The sequence below is a fragment of the Archocentrus centrarchus genome, chromosome 18 (genome assembly GCF_007364275.1).
Source record: "Archocentrus centrarchus isolate MPI-CPG fArcCen1 chromosome 18, fArcCen1, whole genome shotgun sequence".
Taxonomy (NCBI): domain Eukaryota; kingdom Metazoa; phylum Chordata; class Actinopteri; order Cichliformes; family Cichlidae; genus Archocentrus; species Archocentrus centrarchus.
Window position 1 is genome coordinate 19667323 of NC_044363.1, and position 20438 is coordinate 19687760.

Genomic DNA, 20438 nt, shown 5'->3' on the forward strand with positions numbered 1-20438 from the left:
TTCCCACAAAAGGCCTTTTTTCATAGCAACAACACCTGCTTCTCTCCACTGCCTCCATCTGTTTTCACATTAATGTTATTAGCAGACACTTTAACATTTTCAGCTTTTGTCCTCTAGTCATATTCTCTCTCTAAACACAGACGCACTAATGAGGCATCAATTCACTCAGTTACAAATCCATACTCTATGACCAGTGTCTTTCACCATTATACGCTGCACCCTCTTTTTCCAAACTCCCAGACGAAAAGATCCCATTTAACCATCATCAACTGAGACAGAGGGTGGAGCGGAGTGGAACAGAGTCACAAAAGAATAAACCGTCTAAAGAGAGAGCGACCAGACATACCTGAGTTGTCGGAAAACTGCGGGACTTCCCAGACGACTGCCGTCTCCGTGCTTGTGGCTTGGACTGTGGGCGGTGACCTGCACCTGTCAATGACCGGGGGCTCCGTATCTGTAAGGAGATAGAAAGTAAGCGCGCTGCCTGATGACCAGATGGAGAAAACTCAAACGAAATGACACATTTAAGAATGTCAGCTGGTAGAAGAAGAAATCAAACCGTAAACCTAACCATGTTTAGGGTAAAACAGTTAAGGTTAAAAAAAAAAAAAACGTTATGAGAAATAAAGAAAATAGGAGTGGTGTGACTCTGTCGCCTGACTTTTTCAATGCAGCGGCAGCAGCGTGTCAGAGGGCACGAGTTGAACATATGTCTCTAATAAAAAAAACCCACAGCTTTCCACCAACATAATAACATATGGAAATGTTCACAGCTACCATGCCTGGGGTTTTCCCCCTGACTGCAGTGATTATTGAGCGGCTGACATGGGACACCCCTGTTATTCATTCTCCACAGCAAACAGTGTTTGGCACCTGCTGGAGCAGAACAGAATCCCTCACTGCTAAGTTGGTTAATTAAGTCACTGAAAGTGTTTCAGTGAAATGACTGAAACAAGCTGCAGCACAGAAGTAGGCAGATGGAGTCACAAACGGGTGGTAAGGCATCCTGACCGAGAGGCTGCTAGTTTGGACCTCAAAAATGTTCACTGCTTAGAACTACCTCACACTGCGTCACACGATTTATGAACTAATTATCCAGCCATAATTTTCTCCTGCTTTTCTAATCCAAGGTCGCCTGGGGGCTGGAGACTTATCCCAGCTGCGTACACACTGGAAGCAATTCGCTCATGGGACTGTTTGCTTGCGGACATTCCAGGCTTCATTTGCCCAAATATCAGTCACTTTCTTACCGCAGACAACCATTCACACCTACAGCCAATTCAGAATCACCAATTAACCTAGTGTGCATGTCTTTGGGCTGTGGGAGGAAGCCCGAGTACCTGGACAAAACCCACACAGGCACAGATCAAGCAAACAGCTTGGCCCCAGGACCTTCTTACTGTAGTGCGATAGTGCTAACCACTGTAACACTGTGCCACCTGGCTTAATTTGTAATTTACTTTATTCTATAGAGTAAAGAAACAGTCATCTAAACACAACACAAAAAAAAAAAATGTGACCAAATTCTTTCCCACTCCCCCTCTCTCTGTAATCTGCCACGGGCCACATCCAGCATCCGTTGTTTGATTTTATGTGCTCCCCAGAAGGATGAGCTCACCAATGACAGTCACTGTAAAGGAGCAGTTGGCCTGGTTTCCAGAGCGGTCTGTTGCAAAGTAGGTGATGGTTTCCTTTCCAATGGGGAAAAGCTGTGGAGGACTATAGACTGGTTTCACCTGGATCACCACCTGGAGGAATAAGAGGCAGCATGTAATTTATCTTATTGCATGAAGTGACAAGAAGCATGTCCCATGGCATGCATATGTTAGATACAATACTTTGGCTTGTAAACAATTAAAATGAAATAGCTTGTGCAGCGCCTCCTCAACATTTGTCACAGGTTTAGTGTGTGTGTTTCTTTAATAAACTGTATAGCAGTGGTGGGAAACCATTAAATCTCGAGCTATTCTGGTGTTAACTGGAATAAAATTGATTGGTTGCATTAACAACCTCTTCTTTAGAGTTGTCAGTGGCATCTGGGATGTTCCAGCTGACGACGGCCGTGCCGCGGCGCTCAGATGTCTCTGCATCGATGTTCTCGGGGCACTGGAGCCACGGTGGCTCAGCATCTAAAGAGAGGGGGAGGAGGAGAAAATCAGATCAGATCCAAATACTGCAGATGTTCCTTCATCATAACCCGCACACAGTGACCTGAGCCTGCTCCTCGTTATCGCTGCTAGAGCAGGCGTGTGATGTCATATGACCCCCAACAGCTTAAACATAACAACCAAATCTGTCATTGTTGATAAGTAACCAGAGAGAGAGCGAGCTAGCAACACTGCTGGTGTTCCAGCGACACTCGACCCCACTCTTAGATTTAGTGCATGTAGTCCAAGTGAAGACAGCGAATAAAAAGCTGCTGCTGCACCTCCCTCTTGCCTTTAACTCCACCTTAAGACTCAGTTCATCACTCCCAGCACATCAACACACATCAACCTCAGTGGAAATGGCTGAATTGCTTTGTTAGAGGGTTTGCAGTCTAGAGGTACTGAGTGATAATATCAGTGATATCTAATCACCAAATCTGACTATATTACACAATTATGGTGTTAAATGATTGGAGGAGAAAATTTTATGCTTCAGTTTTGGATTAACCGCTTCAGTGCTGAGTGGGTGATTTGGATGGGTGAGTGAATCCCTTTGGCAATATAGTGCCAGGCCTCCCAAAAAGTGGGCATCACCCACTCATTATGGAAAGGGTTCATCTGAAAATGAGGCATAAAATTTTCTTCTCCAATCACCTAACACCACATATCGTGTGATATGATCAGATCTGGAGATGGTGATTTCCCAAGTTGTGCTGATCTCATGCTGTTCTTATCAGGAGGCACTCTTAATACTCCAACCTAGTATTAAAACTGGTTGCAGCCCACAATAAAAAACAAAAAGTGGGAAAGGAGAAGATTACAGATGAGAGCAAGGCACTTTACCTACAAAAAATATGCTCCCCTGTGTGGGGGTTGTTCAGATATTGTCAAAATATTGTTATCATGAATCTTTCAACCAAGAAAACAATGTTGCAGTAATCTGATGCTGTGATAGACTTAGTTTTAATGATTATGCTTTTACAACACTATAAAGGCATGGTAAGTGCCATTAAAAAAGTATGTTTGCTGTTGCACTCTCTTAGCGTGTGTGATTTGTTGTTTATGTGAGCACTGCAGCACTCTCCAAACACCTCAGAGCGCGGAGGTAGATAAAAGTCTGAGAGGCTTTGAACTGAGCCAGCCTTTGGTTATAAAAGCTAACTCCATCGGTAACGAAAGTTCGAGGCTACTGGCCAATTTTGCTGTTTTTTCTGCTCAATCTGTTGGTGCTTTGATTGTTTGGGGAAATTATAGGCCTCTCAGAATTAATTAGCCAGAGTCATGTTGGGTTTGAACCCACGAGCAACTCCACTGGCAAAAAGCAACTCCAGCAGCCTGTGTGACCATCTGTGAAGGTAGAGCCGCACGACTACATCTCAAATGCTCGTGTCACTTAGAGCTGGTGTTCGCTCAGGTTCAGTCATTTATCAAAAAAAAAAACCAAACAAAAAACAACTCATAACAAAAGCATTTGTGAAACAGAGCTGCGATAAGCTGTCTGCACGAAGGTCACCACTCTCACTTTGACTGTAATTGTCTTTAATGCAATAATGCACAAAACCTCTCTTTGTTCCAGCAGCAAACAGCCAGGCCCTCTCAAGATGAGGTTTAGCTTTATTTGGAAAAAAATCTTCACCAGTCCACCTGCTTGGCTGTCGGAGCCACTGTGACCCTTGGATGAAACATTTTCTTCCTTTGTCTCATTCTCCATACAGCATGTTGTAATAATGAGAAACCAGCACAGCTCAGCTGAACTCAATTCAAGCCTGCGGTAAGTGAGTTAAGCCTCCAAGAACTGATTTCTCCCATCGATCGGCGGTGGTCATGCCTGCTGCGTTATGTAACAGAGCTGCTCCCATCTGGACTCGATGACCCATCCACTTAGGCATCCATCTCTGTTAAACACTAACACGCTTAGCTCCGATCGGCTCCCTTCATCTTCATAACAAGAGAAACATATTTCACTCGGGGTGTCATCAGCACGAAGTGAAAGGAGAGAAAGGCCAGAGGCTTTCGTCGAGCACTCTCATCTTTGTAACAACTTTTCTCTCTCTTGAGCTCTCCTCGTTACGTGCCGCCCATATTGCAGCTTTCCTTCTTGATTCTTTCCAGCTCATCTGCATTTTTTTAATATCTTTTTTTTCTTTCCTTCCTTCAGCCCGTTTGTGTCTGACAGTATCAGAAAAACTCATCTTCTCCCTGCCTTGTCGTTATAAAACACCCACAGATGACTCATCTTCCCCTCTCACCTCCCTGTCTGCCTTACCTCTCCCTTCATTTTCATCATTATGGCACCTCTTCCTCTCCTTAATGACACAAGTTCCTTCATTAGCAAACTTTCTCCATGAGGAAATGAGGGTATTGAGGACACTGGGGGGGGGGGGGGGGGGGGGGGGGGGGCACAGAGCAGCTCTCCACCACCTGTTTCACCTGCAAGGCATCTGGAGCACTGCAGTCCATTATAATGATCTCCAGAGCCCAGTCAGAGTTGAGCGAATGGACTCGAAAGCTTGGACACAGCGTGGTTTGAGTTAGTGACCTGAGGTCTGCTTTTAAAGGGGCTTAGCACCATTCTGGCCATTTGAAGAACAGAGGAAAAACAAGAGAAGGGAAAAATTCTCACTCCAAGTTTCCTGTCATTTTTTTTTTTTTTATAACATCCTCTTTCTCAATTTATTCTCTATCTTTATTACCTCTGCCAAGTAGGTTATGTTTTTAGTAGTGTGTGTGTGTGCATGCCATTATTCTGTTTGCAAACATGACAGCTTGACAAGTTTTGAATGAATTCTGATAAAACTGTGTAGGGATGTTGAGTAGGGTCATGTTTAACAATCCATTAAAATTTGGCTCACATCCACCGAGGTCTTAAAGGTCAACTTCATGATTTATTGGTCCAAAACTGACAAAAAGCCTTGTAACCTAGAAACTATGCTTCTTGTAAGTGTGGTGTGTATTGTCAACATTTAGAAAGCACCATATAAAGATTTAAAATATCGTGTCACATTTGACCTCTGACCTCACCTTCAAGGTCAATAGATTATAGTCAGCACATTACAGTGTGCATGCAATTATCATGTCACATTTGACCTCTGACCTCACTGTTACATTTCACATCTGCCTTTCTTTCAAGCTGACCCCAAAATGTCAGTGTCAAATGTCTTCAAAGAAAGTATTGAGAAAGAGCTGCCTAGTTAGTTAGAAATATACACTAGTATAATATTATATAAGAAGCTCAAGTAATTAATGTCCAGTTATTTACAAATCAATAGTTATTATCCACTACATACACCTACAAAATGTTTGTGTAATCAAAGTAAACATCTGTCATGCTACCCTTACCTGATTTTACTGCAATACAAATTTCTCAAAGTATGTTTAAAAAGAACAAAGAAAGCAAAATGAATATCTAGTAAATGCAGTACTATTCCCTTAGAAGTAAATCCTGCCCAGAGAGTGAGCTGTCTTGGCGGAGGTTTGTGCTCCCCTCTTTCTGCATTGCGAACAGGCCTGCATGTTAAAAGATCCCACACATTCATACCATATAAAATTAACTTCTGACCACATTAATCATATCACGCATGCAAACTACTAAAAAAGGTTGGCAGGCAAACACAGCCGTGATTGCCAATCCAGCTCCTAATCATATTTTATCTTGTTTTTCACAGGAAGGAAACTGTTTCAGATAGACAGAAAATCTTAATCATGAGGCCTCAGGGGTGCTTGTGTATTACTCAATATTGACTAGAGAAAGGCAAAATGCTTTTCTCTTACTTCTCATCTCTTTGGCTAACTAATCACCTGCTAGTTCAAGCATCACACAAAATGTGCCCAAAAAGTTCTGTTTCTCTGCCCATAAAGATTTTTTCCAGCTGCTCCTTTATTCACAAGGGGTCACCACAGTGGCTGACCTTTATGCCAGATGCCCTTTCTGACACAACCCCAAATGATCTGTACCTCCTCCCAGTCTTGAAACGGGGATCTTTGATGACTTAGGCCCATATGAAGCAAAACCCATAGTTTATTTAAATTTGGACAAGCTCCCCTTCAGGGTCTTCTCTTTGTGCACCTCTGGACTGCTTCCAACTTCCCTCCAAGGACTTCCTGTTCTGACCAACTGCACGTTGGCATCTGGGATTTCACCTCTGCAAAATTTTTCTGTCAAACTTCCTGAAATTACACTTGTTATGAGAGCTGGGTCTAAACCTACAACACACAGACCAAGCAGCAGTCTTCACAGAAAGAAACAACTGCATCCAAATCCAAAGAAGGTGTCAGATCAGGGTTACAACTCATTGTTTTTTCTTTTCTGTTGTTATTGTAATTATTGTAGGATCTTTACCGTACAATAAAAAGTGCCTTGAGGTGATTGTTTGTTGTGATTTGGCGCTATATGAAATAAAATTGAATTCAATTGTTTTTTTTTTTAATTCAACATTTAGGGGTTCATGCAGTATTTGATCCCCTGTGTCACTCACTTGCCATTGTGCTGTCATGCACAGACTCATAATGCATTGAAAACGCAGGAATTCCTCAGTGACAGAAATATAGTCTTCCCTTTTCACCCGCCCTTCTCATCATATTTGGCATATTTGTGATTTCAAACTTTTCCCAAAAGTTAAATTCAAATTGAAGGATCTCCACCTTTCACAGGAAAAGATCCAGCTAGCATCACATATGCATAAGAACAAGTGTTCTGAGCAATCTAAAAACAGTTGGAGCAATTAAAGCGGCTCAAAAAGCAGATGACCCTCAAGGGGAGACCTGCCTAATTTAAATCAGATATGGTTTTGGACTTTTATTGGCAGATGAACTGCACTTCAGTGTACAGACTCAAGCCTTCTGCCTCTTGGAAAGACAGTAAAAAGCTGAATTTCCAAAGTTGTCTAACTATTCCTTTACACAGTCAGGGCCATAAGTATTTGGATGTGTTCTCCATTTCTTCAGACCTCACTCAGAGTGGAATCCAGAACTTTTACATGTGTAATTTCTCATGGATTAATGAGGGAACAGACCCGACCACGATAATTATCCAACTACTTTTGAGCCTTTGAAAATGTTTAAAAATGGCTGCAATCCCTAAACAGTTAAAACAATACTTCTGAATTAAAGATAAAAGTCTGCACTTCAATCATATCCTGATACCTTGATTTAAATTCCACTGTGGTGGTGTAAAGAGGCACCCCCCCGCCCCCCCCAAAAAAAGGGTCCAAATACATCTGGACCAGACTGCACATGCCTTTGTCCTCCAAGTATATTACCAAAGTTATGAGGAGAAAAAAAAATCTAACCCTACTCTAAAGTTCATCATCCAGCCAACACTTATCCAAGCAGAGGGTCTTGGCCTCAGTATATTATTTAAAGATTTTTTTTGGCCTATTTTTCCTTTATTAGATGTGCACATTGAAGAGAGACAGGAAAGTGGGGAGAGAGCGATACGGGGAAGACACGCAGGCATGTGGCGTACATGGTCGCCTGCTCATCCACTGAGCCACCCTGGCGCCCTTGGCCTCGGTGTTTTTACATCTTTGTTACAACTGTAGAGACAATTTATAGCCACTGCAGCCATGACCTCTGCCCTGACCTCAGTCACTCACACACACACACACACACACACACACACACACACACACACACACACACACACACACACACACACACACACACACACACACACACACACAGTGTCAGTGAGTTACCTGTACAGAAAGATTTATAGACATTGGCTGTCCAGTTCCCGGAGCTCAGGCACACCGCCTTCCTGTTTCCCTGGAGACTGTAACCTGGACGACAATTGAGGAGGCAAACAAAGCCCGGCGACACAGCTCTTCTCCCGCAGGCAGGGGGGGCCAGCGAGATGTTCTTTAGAGTCACGACAGGGGGACAGCGCACCTCTGTGGGGGGAGAGATTGAGAGACAGATTATTAATCTGTTTCTTGTTTATTATTAAAAGTAGCTGAAAATATTTCCTTTTAAAGATAATGCAGAGAAAACAGGGAACAAAAGAGTGAAAAAAAAAATGAACTTGGAAGATTTCGACCGTGTTTCCTGTGTGTTAACCAAATGTGATAAAATCTTCCTTTGAGCTGGCTCTACCAAAAATGCCAACAATAAAGCTATTCTCAGCTGCTGTGTATCAAAAACTGGCACGAAAACAACAAACATTTGGTTGGAAATCAACTTAAGAAAGCGCTGACCACAGGGCTCGTACACTGGAGGTTTTTCAAGCATTTTTGGAGGCTAGTGTGGCTTTTCCTCGATGATGGATAGATCATTTTCATTCTCTCCCTCACTAACTCTCTGTTTCATTGGCTCTAGCTGCTTTACAAGGAAAGCTCCAAGGGATATTCAACACAGGAGATTACAATCGGATGAAAGAAAATATCTCAGCATCCTCTTGGGGCAGCCGAACTGATCCTCTTTCACCACAGAGCAAACAAACACCGAAACAACCCAGCGGCAGACCTCTTAGTTATGTTAAAGTCTGCAGGAAAATGCAGAGATGCTCAAACAAACAAGCAGCAGCTCAGTCAGTGCAGGCCAACAGAGATGGTAGTTATTGATAAAGGGGGAGAGAGTTTTCCGGAAGCGGATGGATCAGGCGTTTTTAAATAGCGCAGCCAGCTGGTTGGTTGGAAGTGAGTCAGTGCCGGCCGGAGTAACAAAGCCGGAGATTTGTGGCCAAACGCTCTCACACTGTCCCTTTTTTGTGTGTTTGTGTGCATGACCTGGGCGCTCTCTGCGGTGGGCATGAGTGTGTGCGACTATTTTGACTTAACTATCAGTTTTGAAGTGTGTGGGTACTTTTGTGTTGTGTATATGTGGTAACTGTAGCTTTGCTGTGAGAAAGCAGATGTATCTTTTGCCGTAGCGGGTCCCTGTGCAAATGCACACCATATGTTTAACCACTGTATATGCATGTTTACATATGGTTGCAAACTATACAATTTTTCATAGAAACCCAGATCAGGGGCATTTGTTTGATAGACTGTCTTTGTGTTTTTTCAGCCAGACACGTTTCACTAAGCAGAAGCAAAACAAATCATGTGAGCTTTCAGTTAAATAACAGCCATGCTGCAAGACGTTTGACTGTCAGAGAGGACTGCTGTATATGTGAGCGAATGCAAGGCTGAGAAGATTTATTATGGAAAACAATGCTAATTCAATAACTGGATGAATACACTGGATTTAACTCCACAGATGAGGGAACACCAAGACTTTTAAGGAAGACATGGCAAGACGTAGCCGTGATAGATTTCTCTTGGATACGAAATAAGGAGGGTTATTAAACTGGGGATGAATTATTTTTAGCCAAAATGGCAAAATACAGAATATGCCATTTTGTTAAAGTCCAGGGGTTTACTGCCAAAAACAAGACGCAGCTCACTTGAGCAAAAAAAAAAAAAAAAAAGTAACATCCAAAAGTACATCCAAGCGACAAAATCCTCAGCTGAAAAATGAAGCCAAAACAAGGAGCGCCAAAAACTGCAGTTTCTTAAATGACCTCCTTTACATCGCAAATAAGCAGGTTTACACTCAGTTTTATAGCTGTTTATCCCCTTCATGACAACTGTGCTGGGGTCAGATTTCCATATAACGCACAAGTTTAAAATCTAACAAGACCTAAAATTTACAACTAGCTGTCTAAACGGCGTCACCTTGGAGTCAAAATGCAGCTTTTTGACTTCTAATTGTTACAGAGAAAACCAGCACAGGAGGACACTGCTTTAGCTCACCTGGTTGAGCAGGCAACCTATATGCTGAAGGGTTCAAATGGTCGATTTTGACATCCATATGGAATGCTGAAAATGATGCTTCAACACTGCATTTAATCTGTTATTAGATCCAGTTGGCTTCTCTCAAACTGTAAATGAGCCCACCCACCACTTTAATCACACTCTGGATCTGAATCTCTGAAGTAGTTTGCAATTGAAACATTCCCTGAAAAGCCCCTCCTGTCTGATCATTTCTTAATAACATGTAAGTTTACAACAAGTAACTAAGTTTAAGGATATGATTCCTTCATTATGCGCTTCAGTGCCATGCGCCAACACAGTGCAGAGCAGCTACCTAAACTCTGCTCCCAGTGAGGTCGATCATCTCATCAATAGTTTTATATCCTCACTGTGTACGACTCTGGATACTGTGACTGCTCTGAAAAGGAAAGCCTGAAATCAGAGGTGCTCGACTCCCTGGTATCTCTCACAAACGTGTAGCTTAAAGCAGATAACCCGTAAGCTGGAGAGGAAATGGCTTCTCACTAATTGAGAGGATGTTCATTCAGCCTGGAAGAAGAGTTTCTTGACTTGACTGACCATACTAGCCAAGGTTAACTGTGTACTGTAGGTTTTAGTTGATAACGTAGCACTCACCTGCAAAGATGGTTACTTCTAGTACCAATAAACCAAGATGTTAGCAGCTAAATTGGCAAACACGAAGCTTCAAAAACAGCAGTCCATAAATCAGTAGCTGACTTTATTTTTACCCTTTAACTTTGTAAATGTATCATCATAACCAGCTGTGGTGCATTTCTAATTATTTTTTTTATTCTTCCAGTGACTATGGAGTCATGTTTTGCAATCTTATTTTGCTTTCAAAATAAAATGTAGAAAAATCACTGAGATAGCAAAATGTGCAAATTAAACCCATGAAGCATGAAGCTGAATTTCTCCATCTTTCTGTGTTTTTTGTTTTTCCAGATGTAGGACACAGAGTGATATAGTGGCTGACAGTGGAGCGAAGGCTTACCCACACACCGAGGCTGGGGCCCACTCCACTGGGAGTTTGCCTGGCAGGTGAGTGTGGCATCTCCCTCTAATCTGTAGCCCCGATCACAGCCCACCTGACACTCCGCCCTGTAGGAGGCACTGACGTTGCTGCACCTCAGGAAGCCATGCTGGGGCCGGGAGAGGGGTGGACAGGAGCGTACTGCAAAGTTAGAAGAAAGTAAACACTAGAACCCAAAACCAACAAAACAGAAAAAAAACAAAAACTGCTGTATTTATTATCTTGTGTTGCTGGGGTTTATTTTTTCACTTCTGTCTATTTAATAGATTTTCATTTCCTGTTGTAACACAGAGGGAATGAAAGGTTAAAAAAACAGGAAGTCTAGCCTTTAATAATGTGACAAACACTTTAAATTTCATGATAACTTGGACAAATGCAAAGTATTTGGTTATTTTGTTGGATGTAACTGATCAACACCTGTAATTTGTACAAATCACACCAGGATGAGAAGACAGCAATAAACTGCAGGAATGTACAGCTGTATGAATTCGCTATAACTCGTGCTCCATCATTTAACCCAAAGTGTGAAAGTCCCGTATGAAATAAACAAAGAAAATCCCGTATATGTGTGTGTGCGCGTCTGTTCTGAGTTACGCTGAGGTCTAGAAAAGGGTGTGTAGTGTGTTATTTCTCATCACCACCCATAGACAGACAGGCAGTTCAGAGTAGACCCCCCACCCCACCCCCCCTCCCTCAGGGTTTAACTAGCTGGGAGGTCTGACAGTATGTGGTAAAGACTAGACTCAGAGTAACACATACAAGCAGACATATGCACACACACATAGGAAATATATACCCAAAGCCACATACTATAAATCTTCAACACACACCCTTAAGTATTCAGTGTCTTGGTATTTCTGAGTCACGCTGTTGCTGCCTTTCTGTTAAAGCTGCCACTTTCTTCATTAATCTCTTGACCTTTCCAGCTCCTTCTCCTTTGTTTTCTTTCCGTCCTGCTTCCTTCCGTACAATCTTCTTTCTTCCTCCATGAACACTCTCTCTCTCTAATTGAATCCTCCCCTAACTTTCTTCCTCTCAACATCTGGCCTGGCAAAAAGCAGTAGTCTCCTAGCAAATGTTGATTCCCATTCAGACTAAACACATATGATCTCAATCTATGTCGAGAGATCTTTACGTGCTAACACGCGCCGATGCCAACTTTTAGGAAACTCTAAGCAAATCAGTACATGACATCAAGACATGTCTTCCATCTGGATGAAGTGATTTATTGCTACATAAATGTTTATAAATGTTGGCAGACGTCAGAGAGGCGGCATGCTCACAATGCTTTGATTGGGATTTAATGAGGAATTATATGAGATATGGTGTGGAAGAACCTGCTGTGATCAATCAGGAATCAGCTTCACTGTTTCAGTGTAATGACTATGTACCCCGAGTACTGTATGATGGAATACAAAAAGCACGCCAGACACATTTAGCTGTAAATATGCTAGAACAGAGTAGCATTATATCACATTGCATTAACACTACAATCAATCAACACACACCATTCGTGAAGAAGCACACTAATCAAAATGCCTAAACGATGAGATGATCAGTAAAAAACATGTTTTTAGTGGCCTATCCGACTTAATTAGGCTTCACTGTTTCCTTTTCTACAGGTCAGTTATTGAGATATGATGGGACATAAGGGTGCAGAGAATCTGAAAAGCTAGACTAAATACTGGGTGGATTTTAAACAAACATACGCACAAATGAAGAGTACAAAAAATGTTGCATGTATATAAATCACTGTGCCTCTTTTAAATGGGCTTGTGTTTGTGATGTCATAATGTTACATGTCAGTAATTTATTAAAGGGCTCTTGCTTAAACCACCAGAATTTCATAATAATATAACGGGAACCTATTATGTTTACTTCTAACTGCATATTTTTATTCTTGGACTCGAATGGAAAAGATCTGCATGACTCACAGTTCAAAATCAATCTTATAGTGCAGTCACACTAGAGTAAAAATATGACGGCAACTTCCTCGTGACTATGAAAAAAAATCAGTTTTTTTTTTTTTTTTTTTGCAGTCAGAGACTAAATTTATGTAGTTGCAGTGACCAGCTGGTCACCCAGAGGTTGTGCGTGCAGCAACTTCAACCTCAGGGTGGCCACTTTCAATTGCAAGGTGGTTGCTCAGGTTGCCCAGTGGGAGGCAACCTGCCTCCAAACAATCACAGTCTGACTTGGACTGACTGGATTCTCAGATGAATTGGCAAAGATTGGAAAATAATTGCCGTCTAGTTTATTGATGTTTATGTTAGATTTCTTCTGATTGGATACTCCTATAAGGTGACAATAACAGGTGGGTGGGGCCATGCCTGTGCACCTGGCATGATGTTATTAAGTATATCCCCCCTCTATGACATAATAGAGCCAAAATGAGAAAAAATAGTTTCAAACTGAACATCTGATGCCTAAATTTCTGTCTCACAGTGGTTACTTACACACAATATATGACAGAAAAAAGCAAAAACAGAACAGAATAAGTAACTGGGCGATCAACTGGCCAACAGCGGTTTTAAAAGGAAATGAAAAAGCTTCTCAAATATAAATATTTGCTGATTTTCACAGCTGTATATGTTTCTCAACTGACCGTCTTTGGAATTTGGACTAACAGTTTTTCATTAAGAAAGCGTTTCATTGTGGTTTAAACAAACGTGATGATGCCTCCAACTGTGATGATTGTCATTTTAATTTTGAACATCAGGCTTTTTCCTCACCTCTGCAGGTGGCAGGTGTCCCTGACCAGGTGCCGTCAGCCTGGCACAGTCTGATGCTGGTTCCCTGGAGGTCAAATCCCGGCAGGCATCGCACACCGCAGGCCGCATCATAGTGGCTGTTACATACATTCTGGACAAAAAAGCCATTTTCTGGGGGCAATAGCTCTGGGCAATATACCACTGGAGGAAGAAGGAGAGGAGAGGAGAGGAGTGGAGAGGAGAGGAGAGGAGAGGAGAGGAGAGGAGAGGAGAGGAGAGGAGAGGAGAGGAGAGGAGAGGAGAGGAGAGGAGAGGAGAGGAGAGAATTTCATATTACAGCTAACAAACAAACTGACACACTGTGGCACAGAAGGTCTGCTGGTAGGAAACTCTCACTGGGACACAAAAGAAAGTTGATGTTTCTGACAAAAAAAAGAATAAGAAAGCATTTAGGCAGAAAATTACAGCATGTCAGCCTTCGCTCCCCAGTCTACACAGAGGCTGGAAGAGAAAGCACAAAGCATTGCGTGAATCTGGTGATTAATGGAGCTCAATGTGTTCAGATGAACTGGTGTGTGGAAATCACAGGCTCATTCATCAAGCAACGGGAGGACCAGTGAAATTACTGGAAGCAGATTCATGATGCGTGATGCTGTCATCTCATACCTCTGAGGAATATTTAGTTTTTTGTTCCAGTTCATTCACCAGATTATCACTATATCTACAATCCCTCATGTTTTTCACTGCTCTTATCCAAGGTCATTACTGGCCACAAATTCCTACTTTATGAAACATATTTCCCACATTAGGAGGCATGTTTATACACATATTAAACCTTTTAATATGTGTAGTCGCCACCATTGCAAATCACTGCACAGCTGCAGCAATGCTGGTCTTGCCTAACTTGCATGTTGGGGACAGAATGAGAGCAGATGGTGCAGGCCAGGATGCTCAAGAGATTTTCAACTTAAAGCGTTTTTTTTCTGTCAAATAAAGCCTAACAGAACGTTAGCAACTGTCTGTCCTTGTTCATGCCGTGACTGTCCTGATTTTTTTTTTTTTTAGGGCTGCACAATTATGGCCAAAATGATTCACCAGGATTAGTCATTAACCTTAGACAAAAATGTTCTTTTTATTGCACTTTCATGTAGGCATAAAGCTGTTTTAATATCTATGTCGTGACACATTCCTGCTAATGTACAAATCTGCATCAAAATAAAACTGGGGTTCAAAATTCGCCTAAACTCAGTGCAGCTTTAAGAAAAAAACAAATAAAAAAGCACTGCACAAAAACTTAACACAAAATCAAATCAATGGGCCACTGCTCTCACTTTTACACTGTGCTGCACTCCTGTTAACTAAAACATTTTTGCAGACAATGCAAATGATAACCTGCATGATGGGCAGGTTTTGCCACTTTGGAAACATAATTAGGGGGATAACATCTTTTGTCCAGTGTGTTGCCTATTTTCCTGAAACCTCCATTACTCACCGTGTTTGGTGGACACTGGGTCTTTGGCCCAGTGCAATGTGACTGCGTTGGTGAGTTCAGTGCATTTTTGTGGCCTCGATAAGTACATGGACACACTGTACACACTCACTTTTATGGATGTTCGAGCTGATCTTGGATGATTGACGTCAGCAACCATTGCATTGTTGTTCTTGGCTTTCCTGCATTAATTATAATGCAGTTTGTGGTGTGTTTTCAGATGGTTGAATAAGTTAGTTGTGTTGCTTTGCAGTGGAGACACAACCTGTCGCATTTGTTGTTGGTTACCGTCAATTGCCCTAAATCCAAAGTTTTTCCAAGCACCGAGTGAACAGGTCTTCACCTTCTGCTGTTCTGCTGGTTTTGATGGTCTGTAGTATATCACTGCAGACAAATTCAGTATAGGAAACAGCTGTGATTGGCACATGCAAACATATCATCAACCACTGATTTAGGGAGCACTCGATTGGTTTTGCTTTGCACTCTATTGGTGAAACATACATTTTCAATATCAGTTGATCATGCTTTAATTTTGGGAAGCCAAATGTTTTTTTCTAGTGGCAGAAACAAGCTTCAACAGGAAAACAGGTTGGCTAACATGCTAATAAAAACCTGGAAGAACAAACAGATGATCTAAAAAAAAAGGCAGGAATGAGACACAGGGAGGGCCAATCAAACAGGGGTGAAGCAAATGAGTGCAGGGCAGCAGGGAAAGGAACAACAACAGGAAGTAAAACCACAACGAAAAATGAGAAAACCAAAAGAAAAAACAGGATATAACCAAAAGAAAAGTCACCGTGGAACATGAAAACTAATTAAAGTGTGATGCAGAGGAAGAACATAGAAAGCTCAGGAAGAAAATTATACTACAAACCACTAAAAACTAACAGACAACACACGGTTCATGATACCTAGTTTATAGACAAGGATATACTTATCCACTGAAAGAATATTTATCCTCTGCACCAAGCGATCGTATGAAACTTTTAGATGAAATCTGGTGTGATCATTGTAGGGTTTGTACCTGCTGTGTTGCTTTGAGACAAGTAACAGCCAAATCATTCATTTCAGACAAGTTTCATCTTCTTATATTTGAAAGCTTTACTTAAATTACACATTGCAGCTTATAAGGCATCATTAAAGGTCAATGAAATTCTCACAATCTATGTTCAAAGCAAGGATAATGCAAGAATCCGGAAATAAGAGAAGGTCTTCTTACAGAAACTTGTTATAATGGTGGGGATTTTGCCCTTAAGGTTTTTGCTCGTGCAAACAGCTGAATTTAAACACACGGTTGTTAAAGCTAGAAAAGAAAAGCTGCAGAAGCTCTTCCTTTAAAAATCAGTGTATAATTCACAATATTTAGATCAGCAGCAATCAAATGCTTTCACAAAAGGGACACAAAGAGACACAAAACGGATCATCTGTCTATTTCAAATGTATCAGATAGCATATTTGACAGATCAGATGCTTTTACCTTGGCAGGTCATGCCAGTTGGCTTATAGCCCGGCTTACAGACACAGTCATCGAGGGAGGTGCTGCCAGGCTGGGAGGTGTGTTGGGCGTCAGGGCAGGGCAGGCAGGTGCTCACACCTCCTGGCGTTCCCACTGGGTTATAAGTTCCAGGTGGGCATGCTGTTAAGAAGAGAACGCAGGAGAGATGCTGCAGTTAAAAACCAAATACTTTCTTAATTTAAACATAAGTAAGACACAAAGAGACATCTGCTAGGAAAAACTGGGCGATGGGCGTGTAAAAATGAAAATTTTGCTGAAATGAAAAACTGTCTGAGGACTGCAAGACAGCTAAAAGCTTCACGGCAGAACTGAAAAACAGCTTCACAGATTTATGAGCAGACTTTGATCATTTTCATGTCTGGACATGTAGCAGTGGAAAATCTGGGAAATATGACAAAATGATCCTTCTGGCTAGGTAAAAAAAAAAAAAAGACAAGTCCAGTTCAAAGTTAATTATTCCAGGCAGGGGAAACTGTTTTGTGGCACTGAACACCGTTTTCATTACAAAGAAATGCAACAATCAAAGAAAGCTTTATGAGCATCTAAAACCAGTTATGCACATGGGATACATTAGAAAATCCCTTTTGATCACCTGCATGCATGCACAGGATGGAGTATGTTTCCTATTAGCATCACCTGAGTTGGATCAGTCAACAACACGCTGCGTGGGTGAAGAAGAAGAAGGGGCGGTTGAATGAATGTCTCTAGACCGTCTTTTACTCATAAATCAACTTCTAAGAACAGTTGCAATGAAAATGATTGAAAATAAGGCTACTTTCACATGGAATTTGTCATAAATAGCAGATTACCCGATTAATGATATAATTCACTGTAATATTTCCAGTGATGTTATCTGCAATGACCTCATAAGTCTCTGAGGTTTAACTGCTTGAAATTACCTCCAAAAATGAGATTAAGATTATTTGCATTATGTTATTACTGGGGACAACCGCCCTTATCAGCTGTTATCTGGGTAGTTTCACACAAGCAATTATTTGACCCAGCAGTTCCCATAATTCACTGTGATTACTGGGGCACTTTCCAGTAGACCAAACTAAATGTTTTATTTTTGCTCCTTTGTATCCACTGAAACAGAAGCTTTTCAAACACACTTCCAGCCACAAACTCTTTGATGGTTTCAGTTATTTAAGATTGCACACAATTTATCATCACTTCCTCTGCTAGAGTCAAGAAAACATTGTCACAAGTGCCTGGTTAACTAATACATTTATTTGTAAGCTCAGCCACAGTCCTAGAGATCAGCTGATCTCAATGTTAGCCCACACTGGCTAATGGTTCAGCTGCTACACCTGTCTATACATCAGAGCAGCAAATCTCATACAGTATGCAAATCTAGTTGATTTAACCTTCTGAGGTATTAGTTATCATCAGCGATACGCTACCACTAATCATAACCCTACACTATGAGAATATGTCATTTTTACTCTTTTCTTTTTTGCAAAGTTCTCTTAAGTCTCGGCAATCAGCTGACAAAAACTGACATGCATCAAAATCTATTTACATTTGCGAGAAAATATGTAAATATTTTTTAGCTGCTTGACTCCAAAACACAGGGTTTTGGGGTTTGGAGAAAGAGTTGGGGTTGCCACAATATATTATAATTTATGTTTTCCCTCAGAGGGTTAATCTGACCATAGCTGCTGTGCATCTGCAAGCCACTTTGCAACCCACCTCCACCTCAGCTCCTTCTTTGAATATGTTTCTAACTCAATATCATATTGGTTGTTAACATAATTTATTTATAACACATTACAAGAACTGAGACAGATAAACATAGATGGACTCAAAAAAAAAGAAAGCCTGGGAAAGAGAGCTGTCAGACTGTTCCCTGACTCTCTGGTAAAAACTGAAGCATTAATTTCAGCCTAAAGGTTATAATTTGCATTGTATATGCTTCTTAATAAAGATATTTAAAATAATATTGTATCTGTTGATACAATGATGGCTCCTCTGTCATGGCCTGGTTTCACCACAAATGTATGTGGAAGGACAGAGAGGTCCCATATGGCTAGGGAAAAATGTGAATTCCCAGACTGGTTGGCAAGTGGTTGTGGGAGGTTGCTGAACTGAAAACCTCCTTGTGATTGCTTTGGTTGCTAGCATGTTGCTGCAGTCATGTATGGAAGATGCCAACAACTCAGTAAACACTTGTCAATTACTCGCTAAGCGGTAGTGAAGCTGTGAAGAGCGTGATGCAATTTGGAAACTTAGACCATTCACCTTCAAAGCAAAAGTTGCACCTTTTGAAACACATTGGCTACAGCTATAAGGCACAACTTTTACTTTGAAGGAGAACATTCTTTATTTCCGGTTTGTGTTGCACCTTCTCAAGTTTCAATCAGAGGTTAGTTAGAGAGTGTTTGCAAACAAATCAGCATCTTCTACGCCAACTATGAGCAACTGTGGCAATCTGCTAGCAACCAAAGCAATCACAAGGAGGTTTTTGATACAGCAACCTCTTTGAGACTGGTCTCTAGGTCTCTGTGACAGAGAACAGAGCCATCTTTTTTTTCATTACAGTGGTCCTGACTAAACTATGGTCATCACTGACATCTTCTAAGCAATCACACCCACATTTGCAGGAATTACTTTTGACAAGAATACCTCTTAATGTTTAAGTGAGACTGCTGTCACAAGCTCAAAGAGTCACACAGGCTCATGACAAGTAAGAACCAAATTACTGGAGTTAATTTGTTAATATGTAACAGTTGTCATTTCATTCCTGGCTGCTGCACTGTTATAAACGTCATGGTCTATTCAAGCACGTCCAAAAGTTGTTTGCATTAATTGGAAAAACAAATCCACAACATTGACGACAGCCAAATCAAGAGAGGCTCCAAAGAAAAGGGAGTTTCAGACAGTTTAATTTGGTGCCATGTGTTTAAAATGAGAAAAATCATAAAGTCTGTAGATCCACACCCACACACATCGTTTAAACACGTTTAATACATTTTTAGAAATATATCCACGTGGGATATCTGATGGGATTCGAAACCCTTTAATGTTAGCAGCAAGGCTAATTATGAGCTTTAGTACTATTTTAAATAAAAATGACAGCAATGGGAGCAGTAAAGAGGTCTCCAGTTTTGGTAAAGAGAGACATTCAGCGAGCACCTTTAATTATAAGGTGCAACAGAGAATCGACAGTACTAATATTCTTCACAACTCATTTGCTTGCCGCTAAGCCAGAGGCCAGGTGTGAGTTTCCACTGCTGAGCCAGTGCCAGCTTGGCCTCTCCACACACTCGCTCGCTCCTCTCCCTCCTCCTCGGCTGCAGCAGGTCAGCCAGGAGATGTTAACCGACTGTAAAGCAGGCACCGGCTGCTGGCACTGAAACGCACCCAGTAACCCACATCAAAAAATACATCATGCGCACACACACACACATACACACACCTACACACACAGAAAAACCATGTAGCATACCTGCTCTGCTGCAGACAGCATCTGTCTGCTGTTCTAGCTTGATAACAAAAGCAGCTGATGCATCTTGTCCTCGGTGTGTTTTTGAAACTCCGAGGAGGCATCTTGCATAAGATGTAACGACAGCTGAAAGTGTCCCCTCTGTGCGAGTCCTCTGGAATCCGTTTTACAGCTTCATTTAAGGTTTACAGGAAGCCTAGTTATTTTTAATGTGAATAATAATTCACCCAGTGTGCAACAGTGGAAATACTGTATCTGAAAAATATAAAATTTCAATTCCTGGCGGGATGCATGTGCTGGCAGGTAGAAATGCAGACGCATGCATGATTACTGCACACACACACAC

At 41.5% G+C, this 20438-nt stretch overlaps 1 protein-coding gene across 1 annotated transcript in view; it reads right to left on the reverse strand.

Moving 5' to 3' along the window:
* svep1 (sushi, von Willebrand factor type A, EGF and pentraxin domain containing 1) overlaps positions 1-20438 on the reverse strand; it is a 110944-nt gene that overhangs the window by 37835 nt on the left and 52671 nt on the right. The window contains 7 exon segments of the mRNA XM_030753238.1: positions 347-454; positions 1619-1748; positions 2011-2129; positions 7844-8038; positions 10893-11072; positions 13664-13843; positions 16609-16767. Of these exon segments, the coding sequence (XP_030609098.1) occupies positions 347-454; positions 1619-1748; positions 2011-2129; positions 7844-8038; positions 10893-11072; positions 13664-13843; positions 16609-16767 (1071 nt within the window).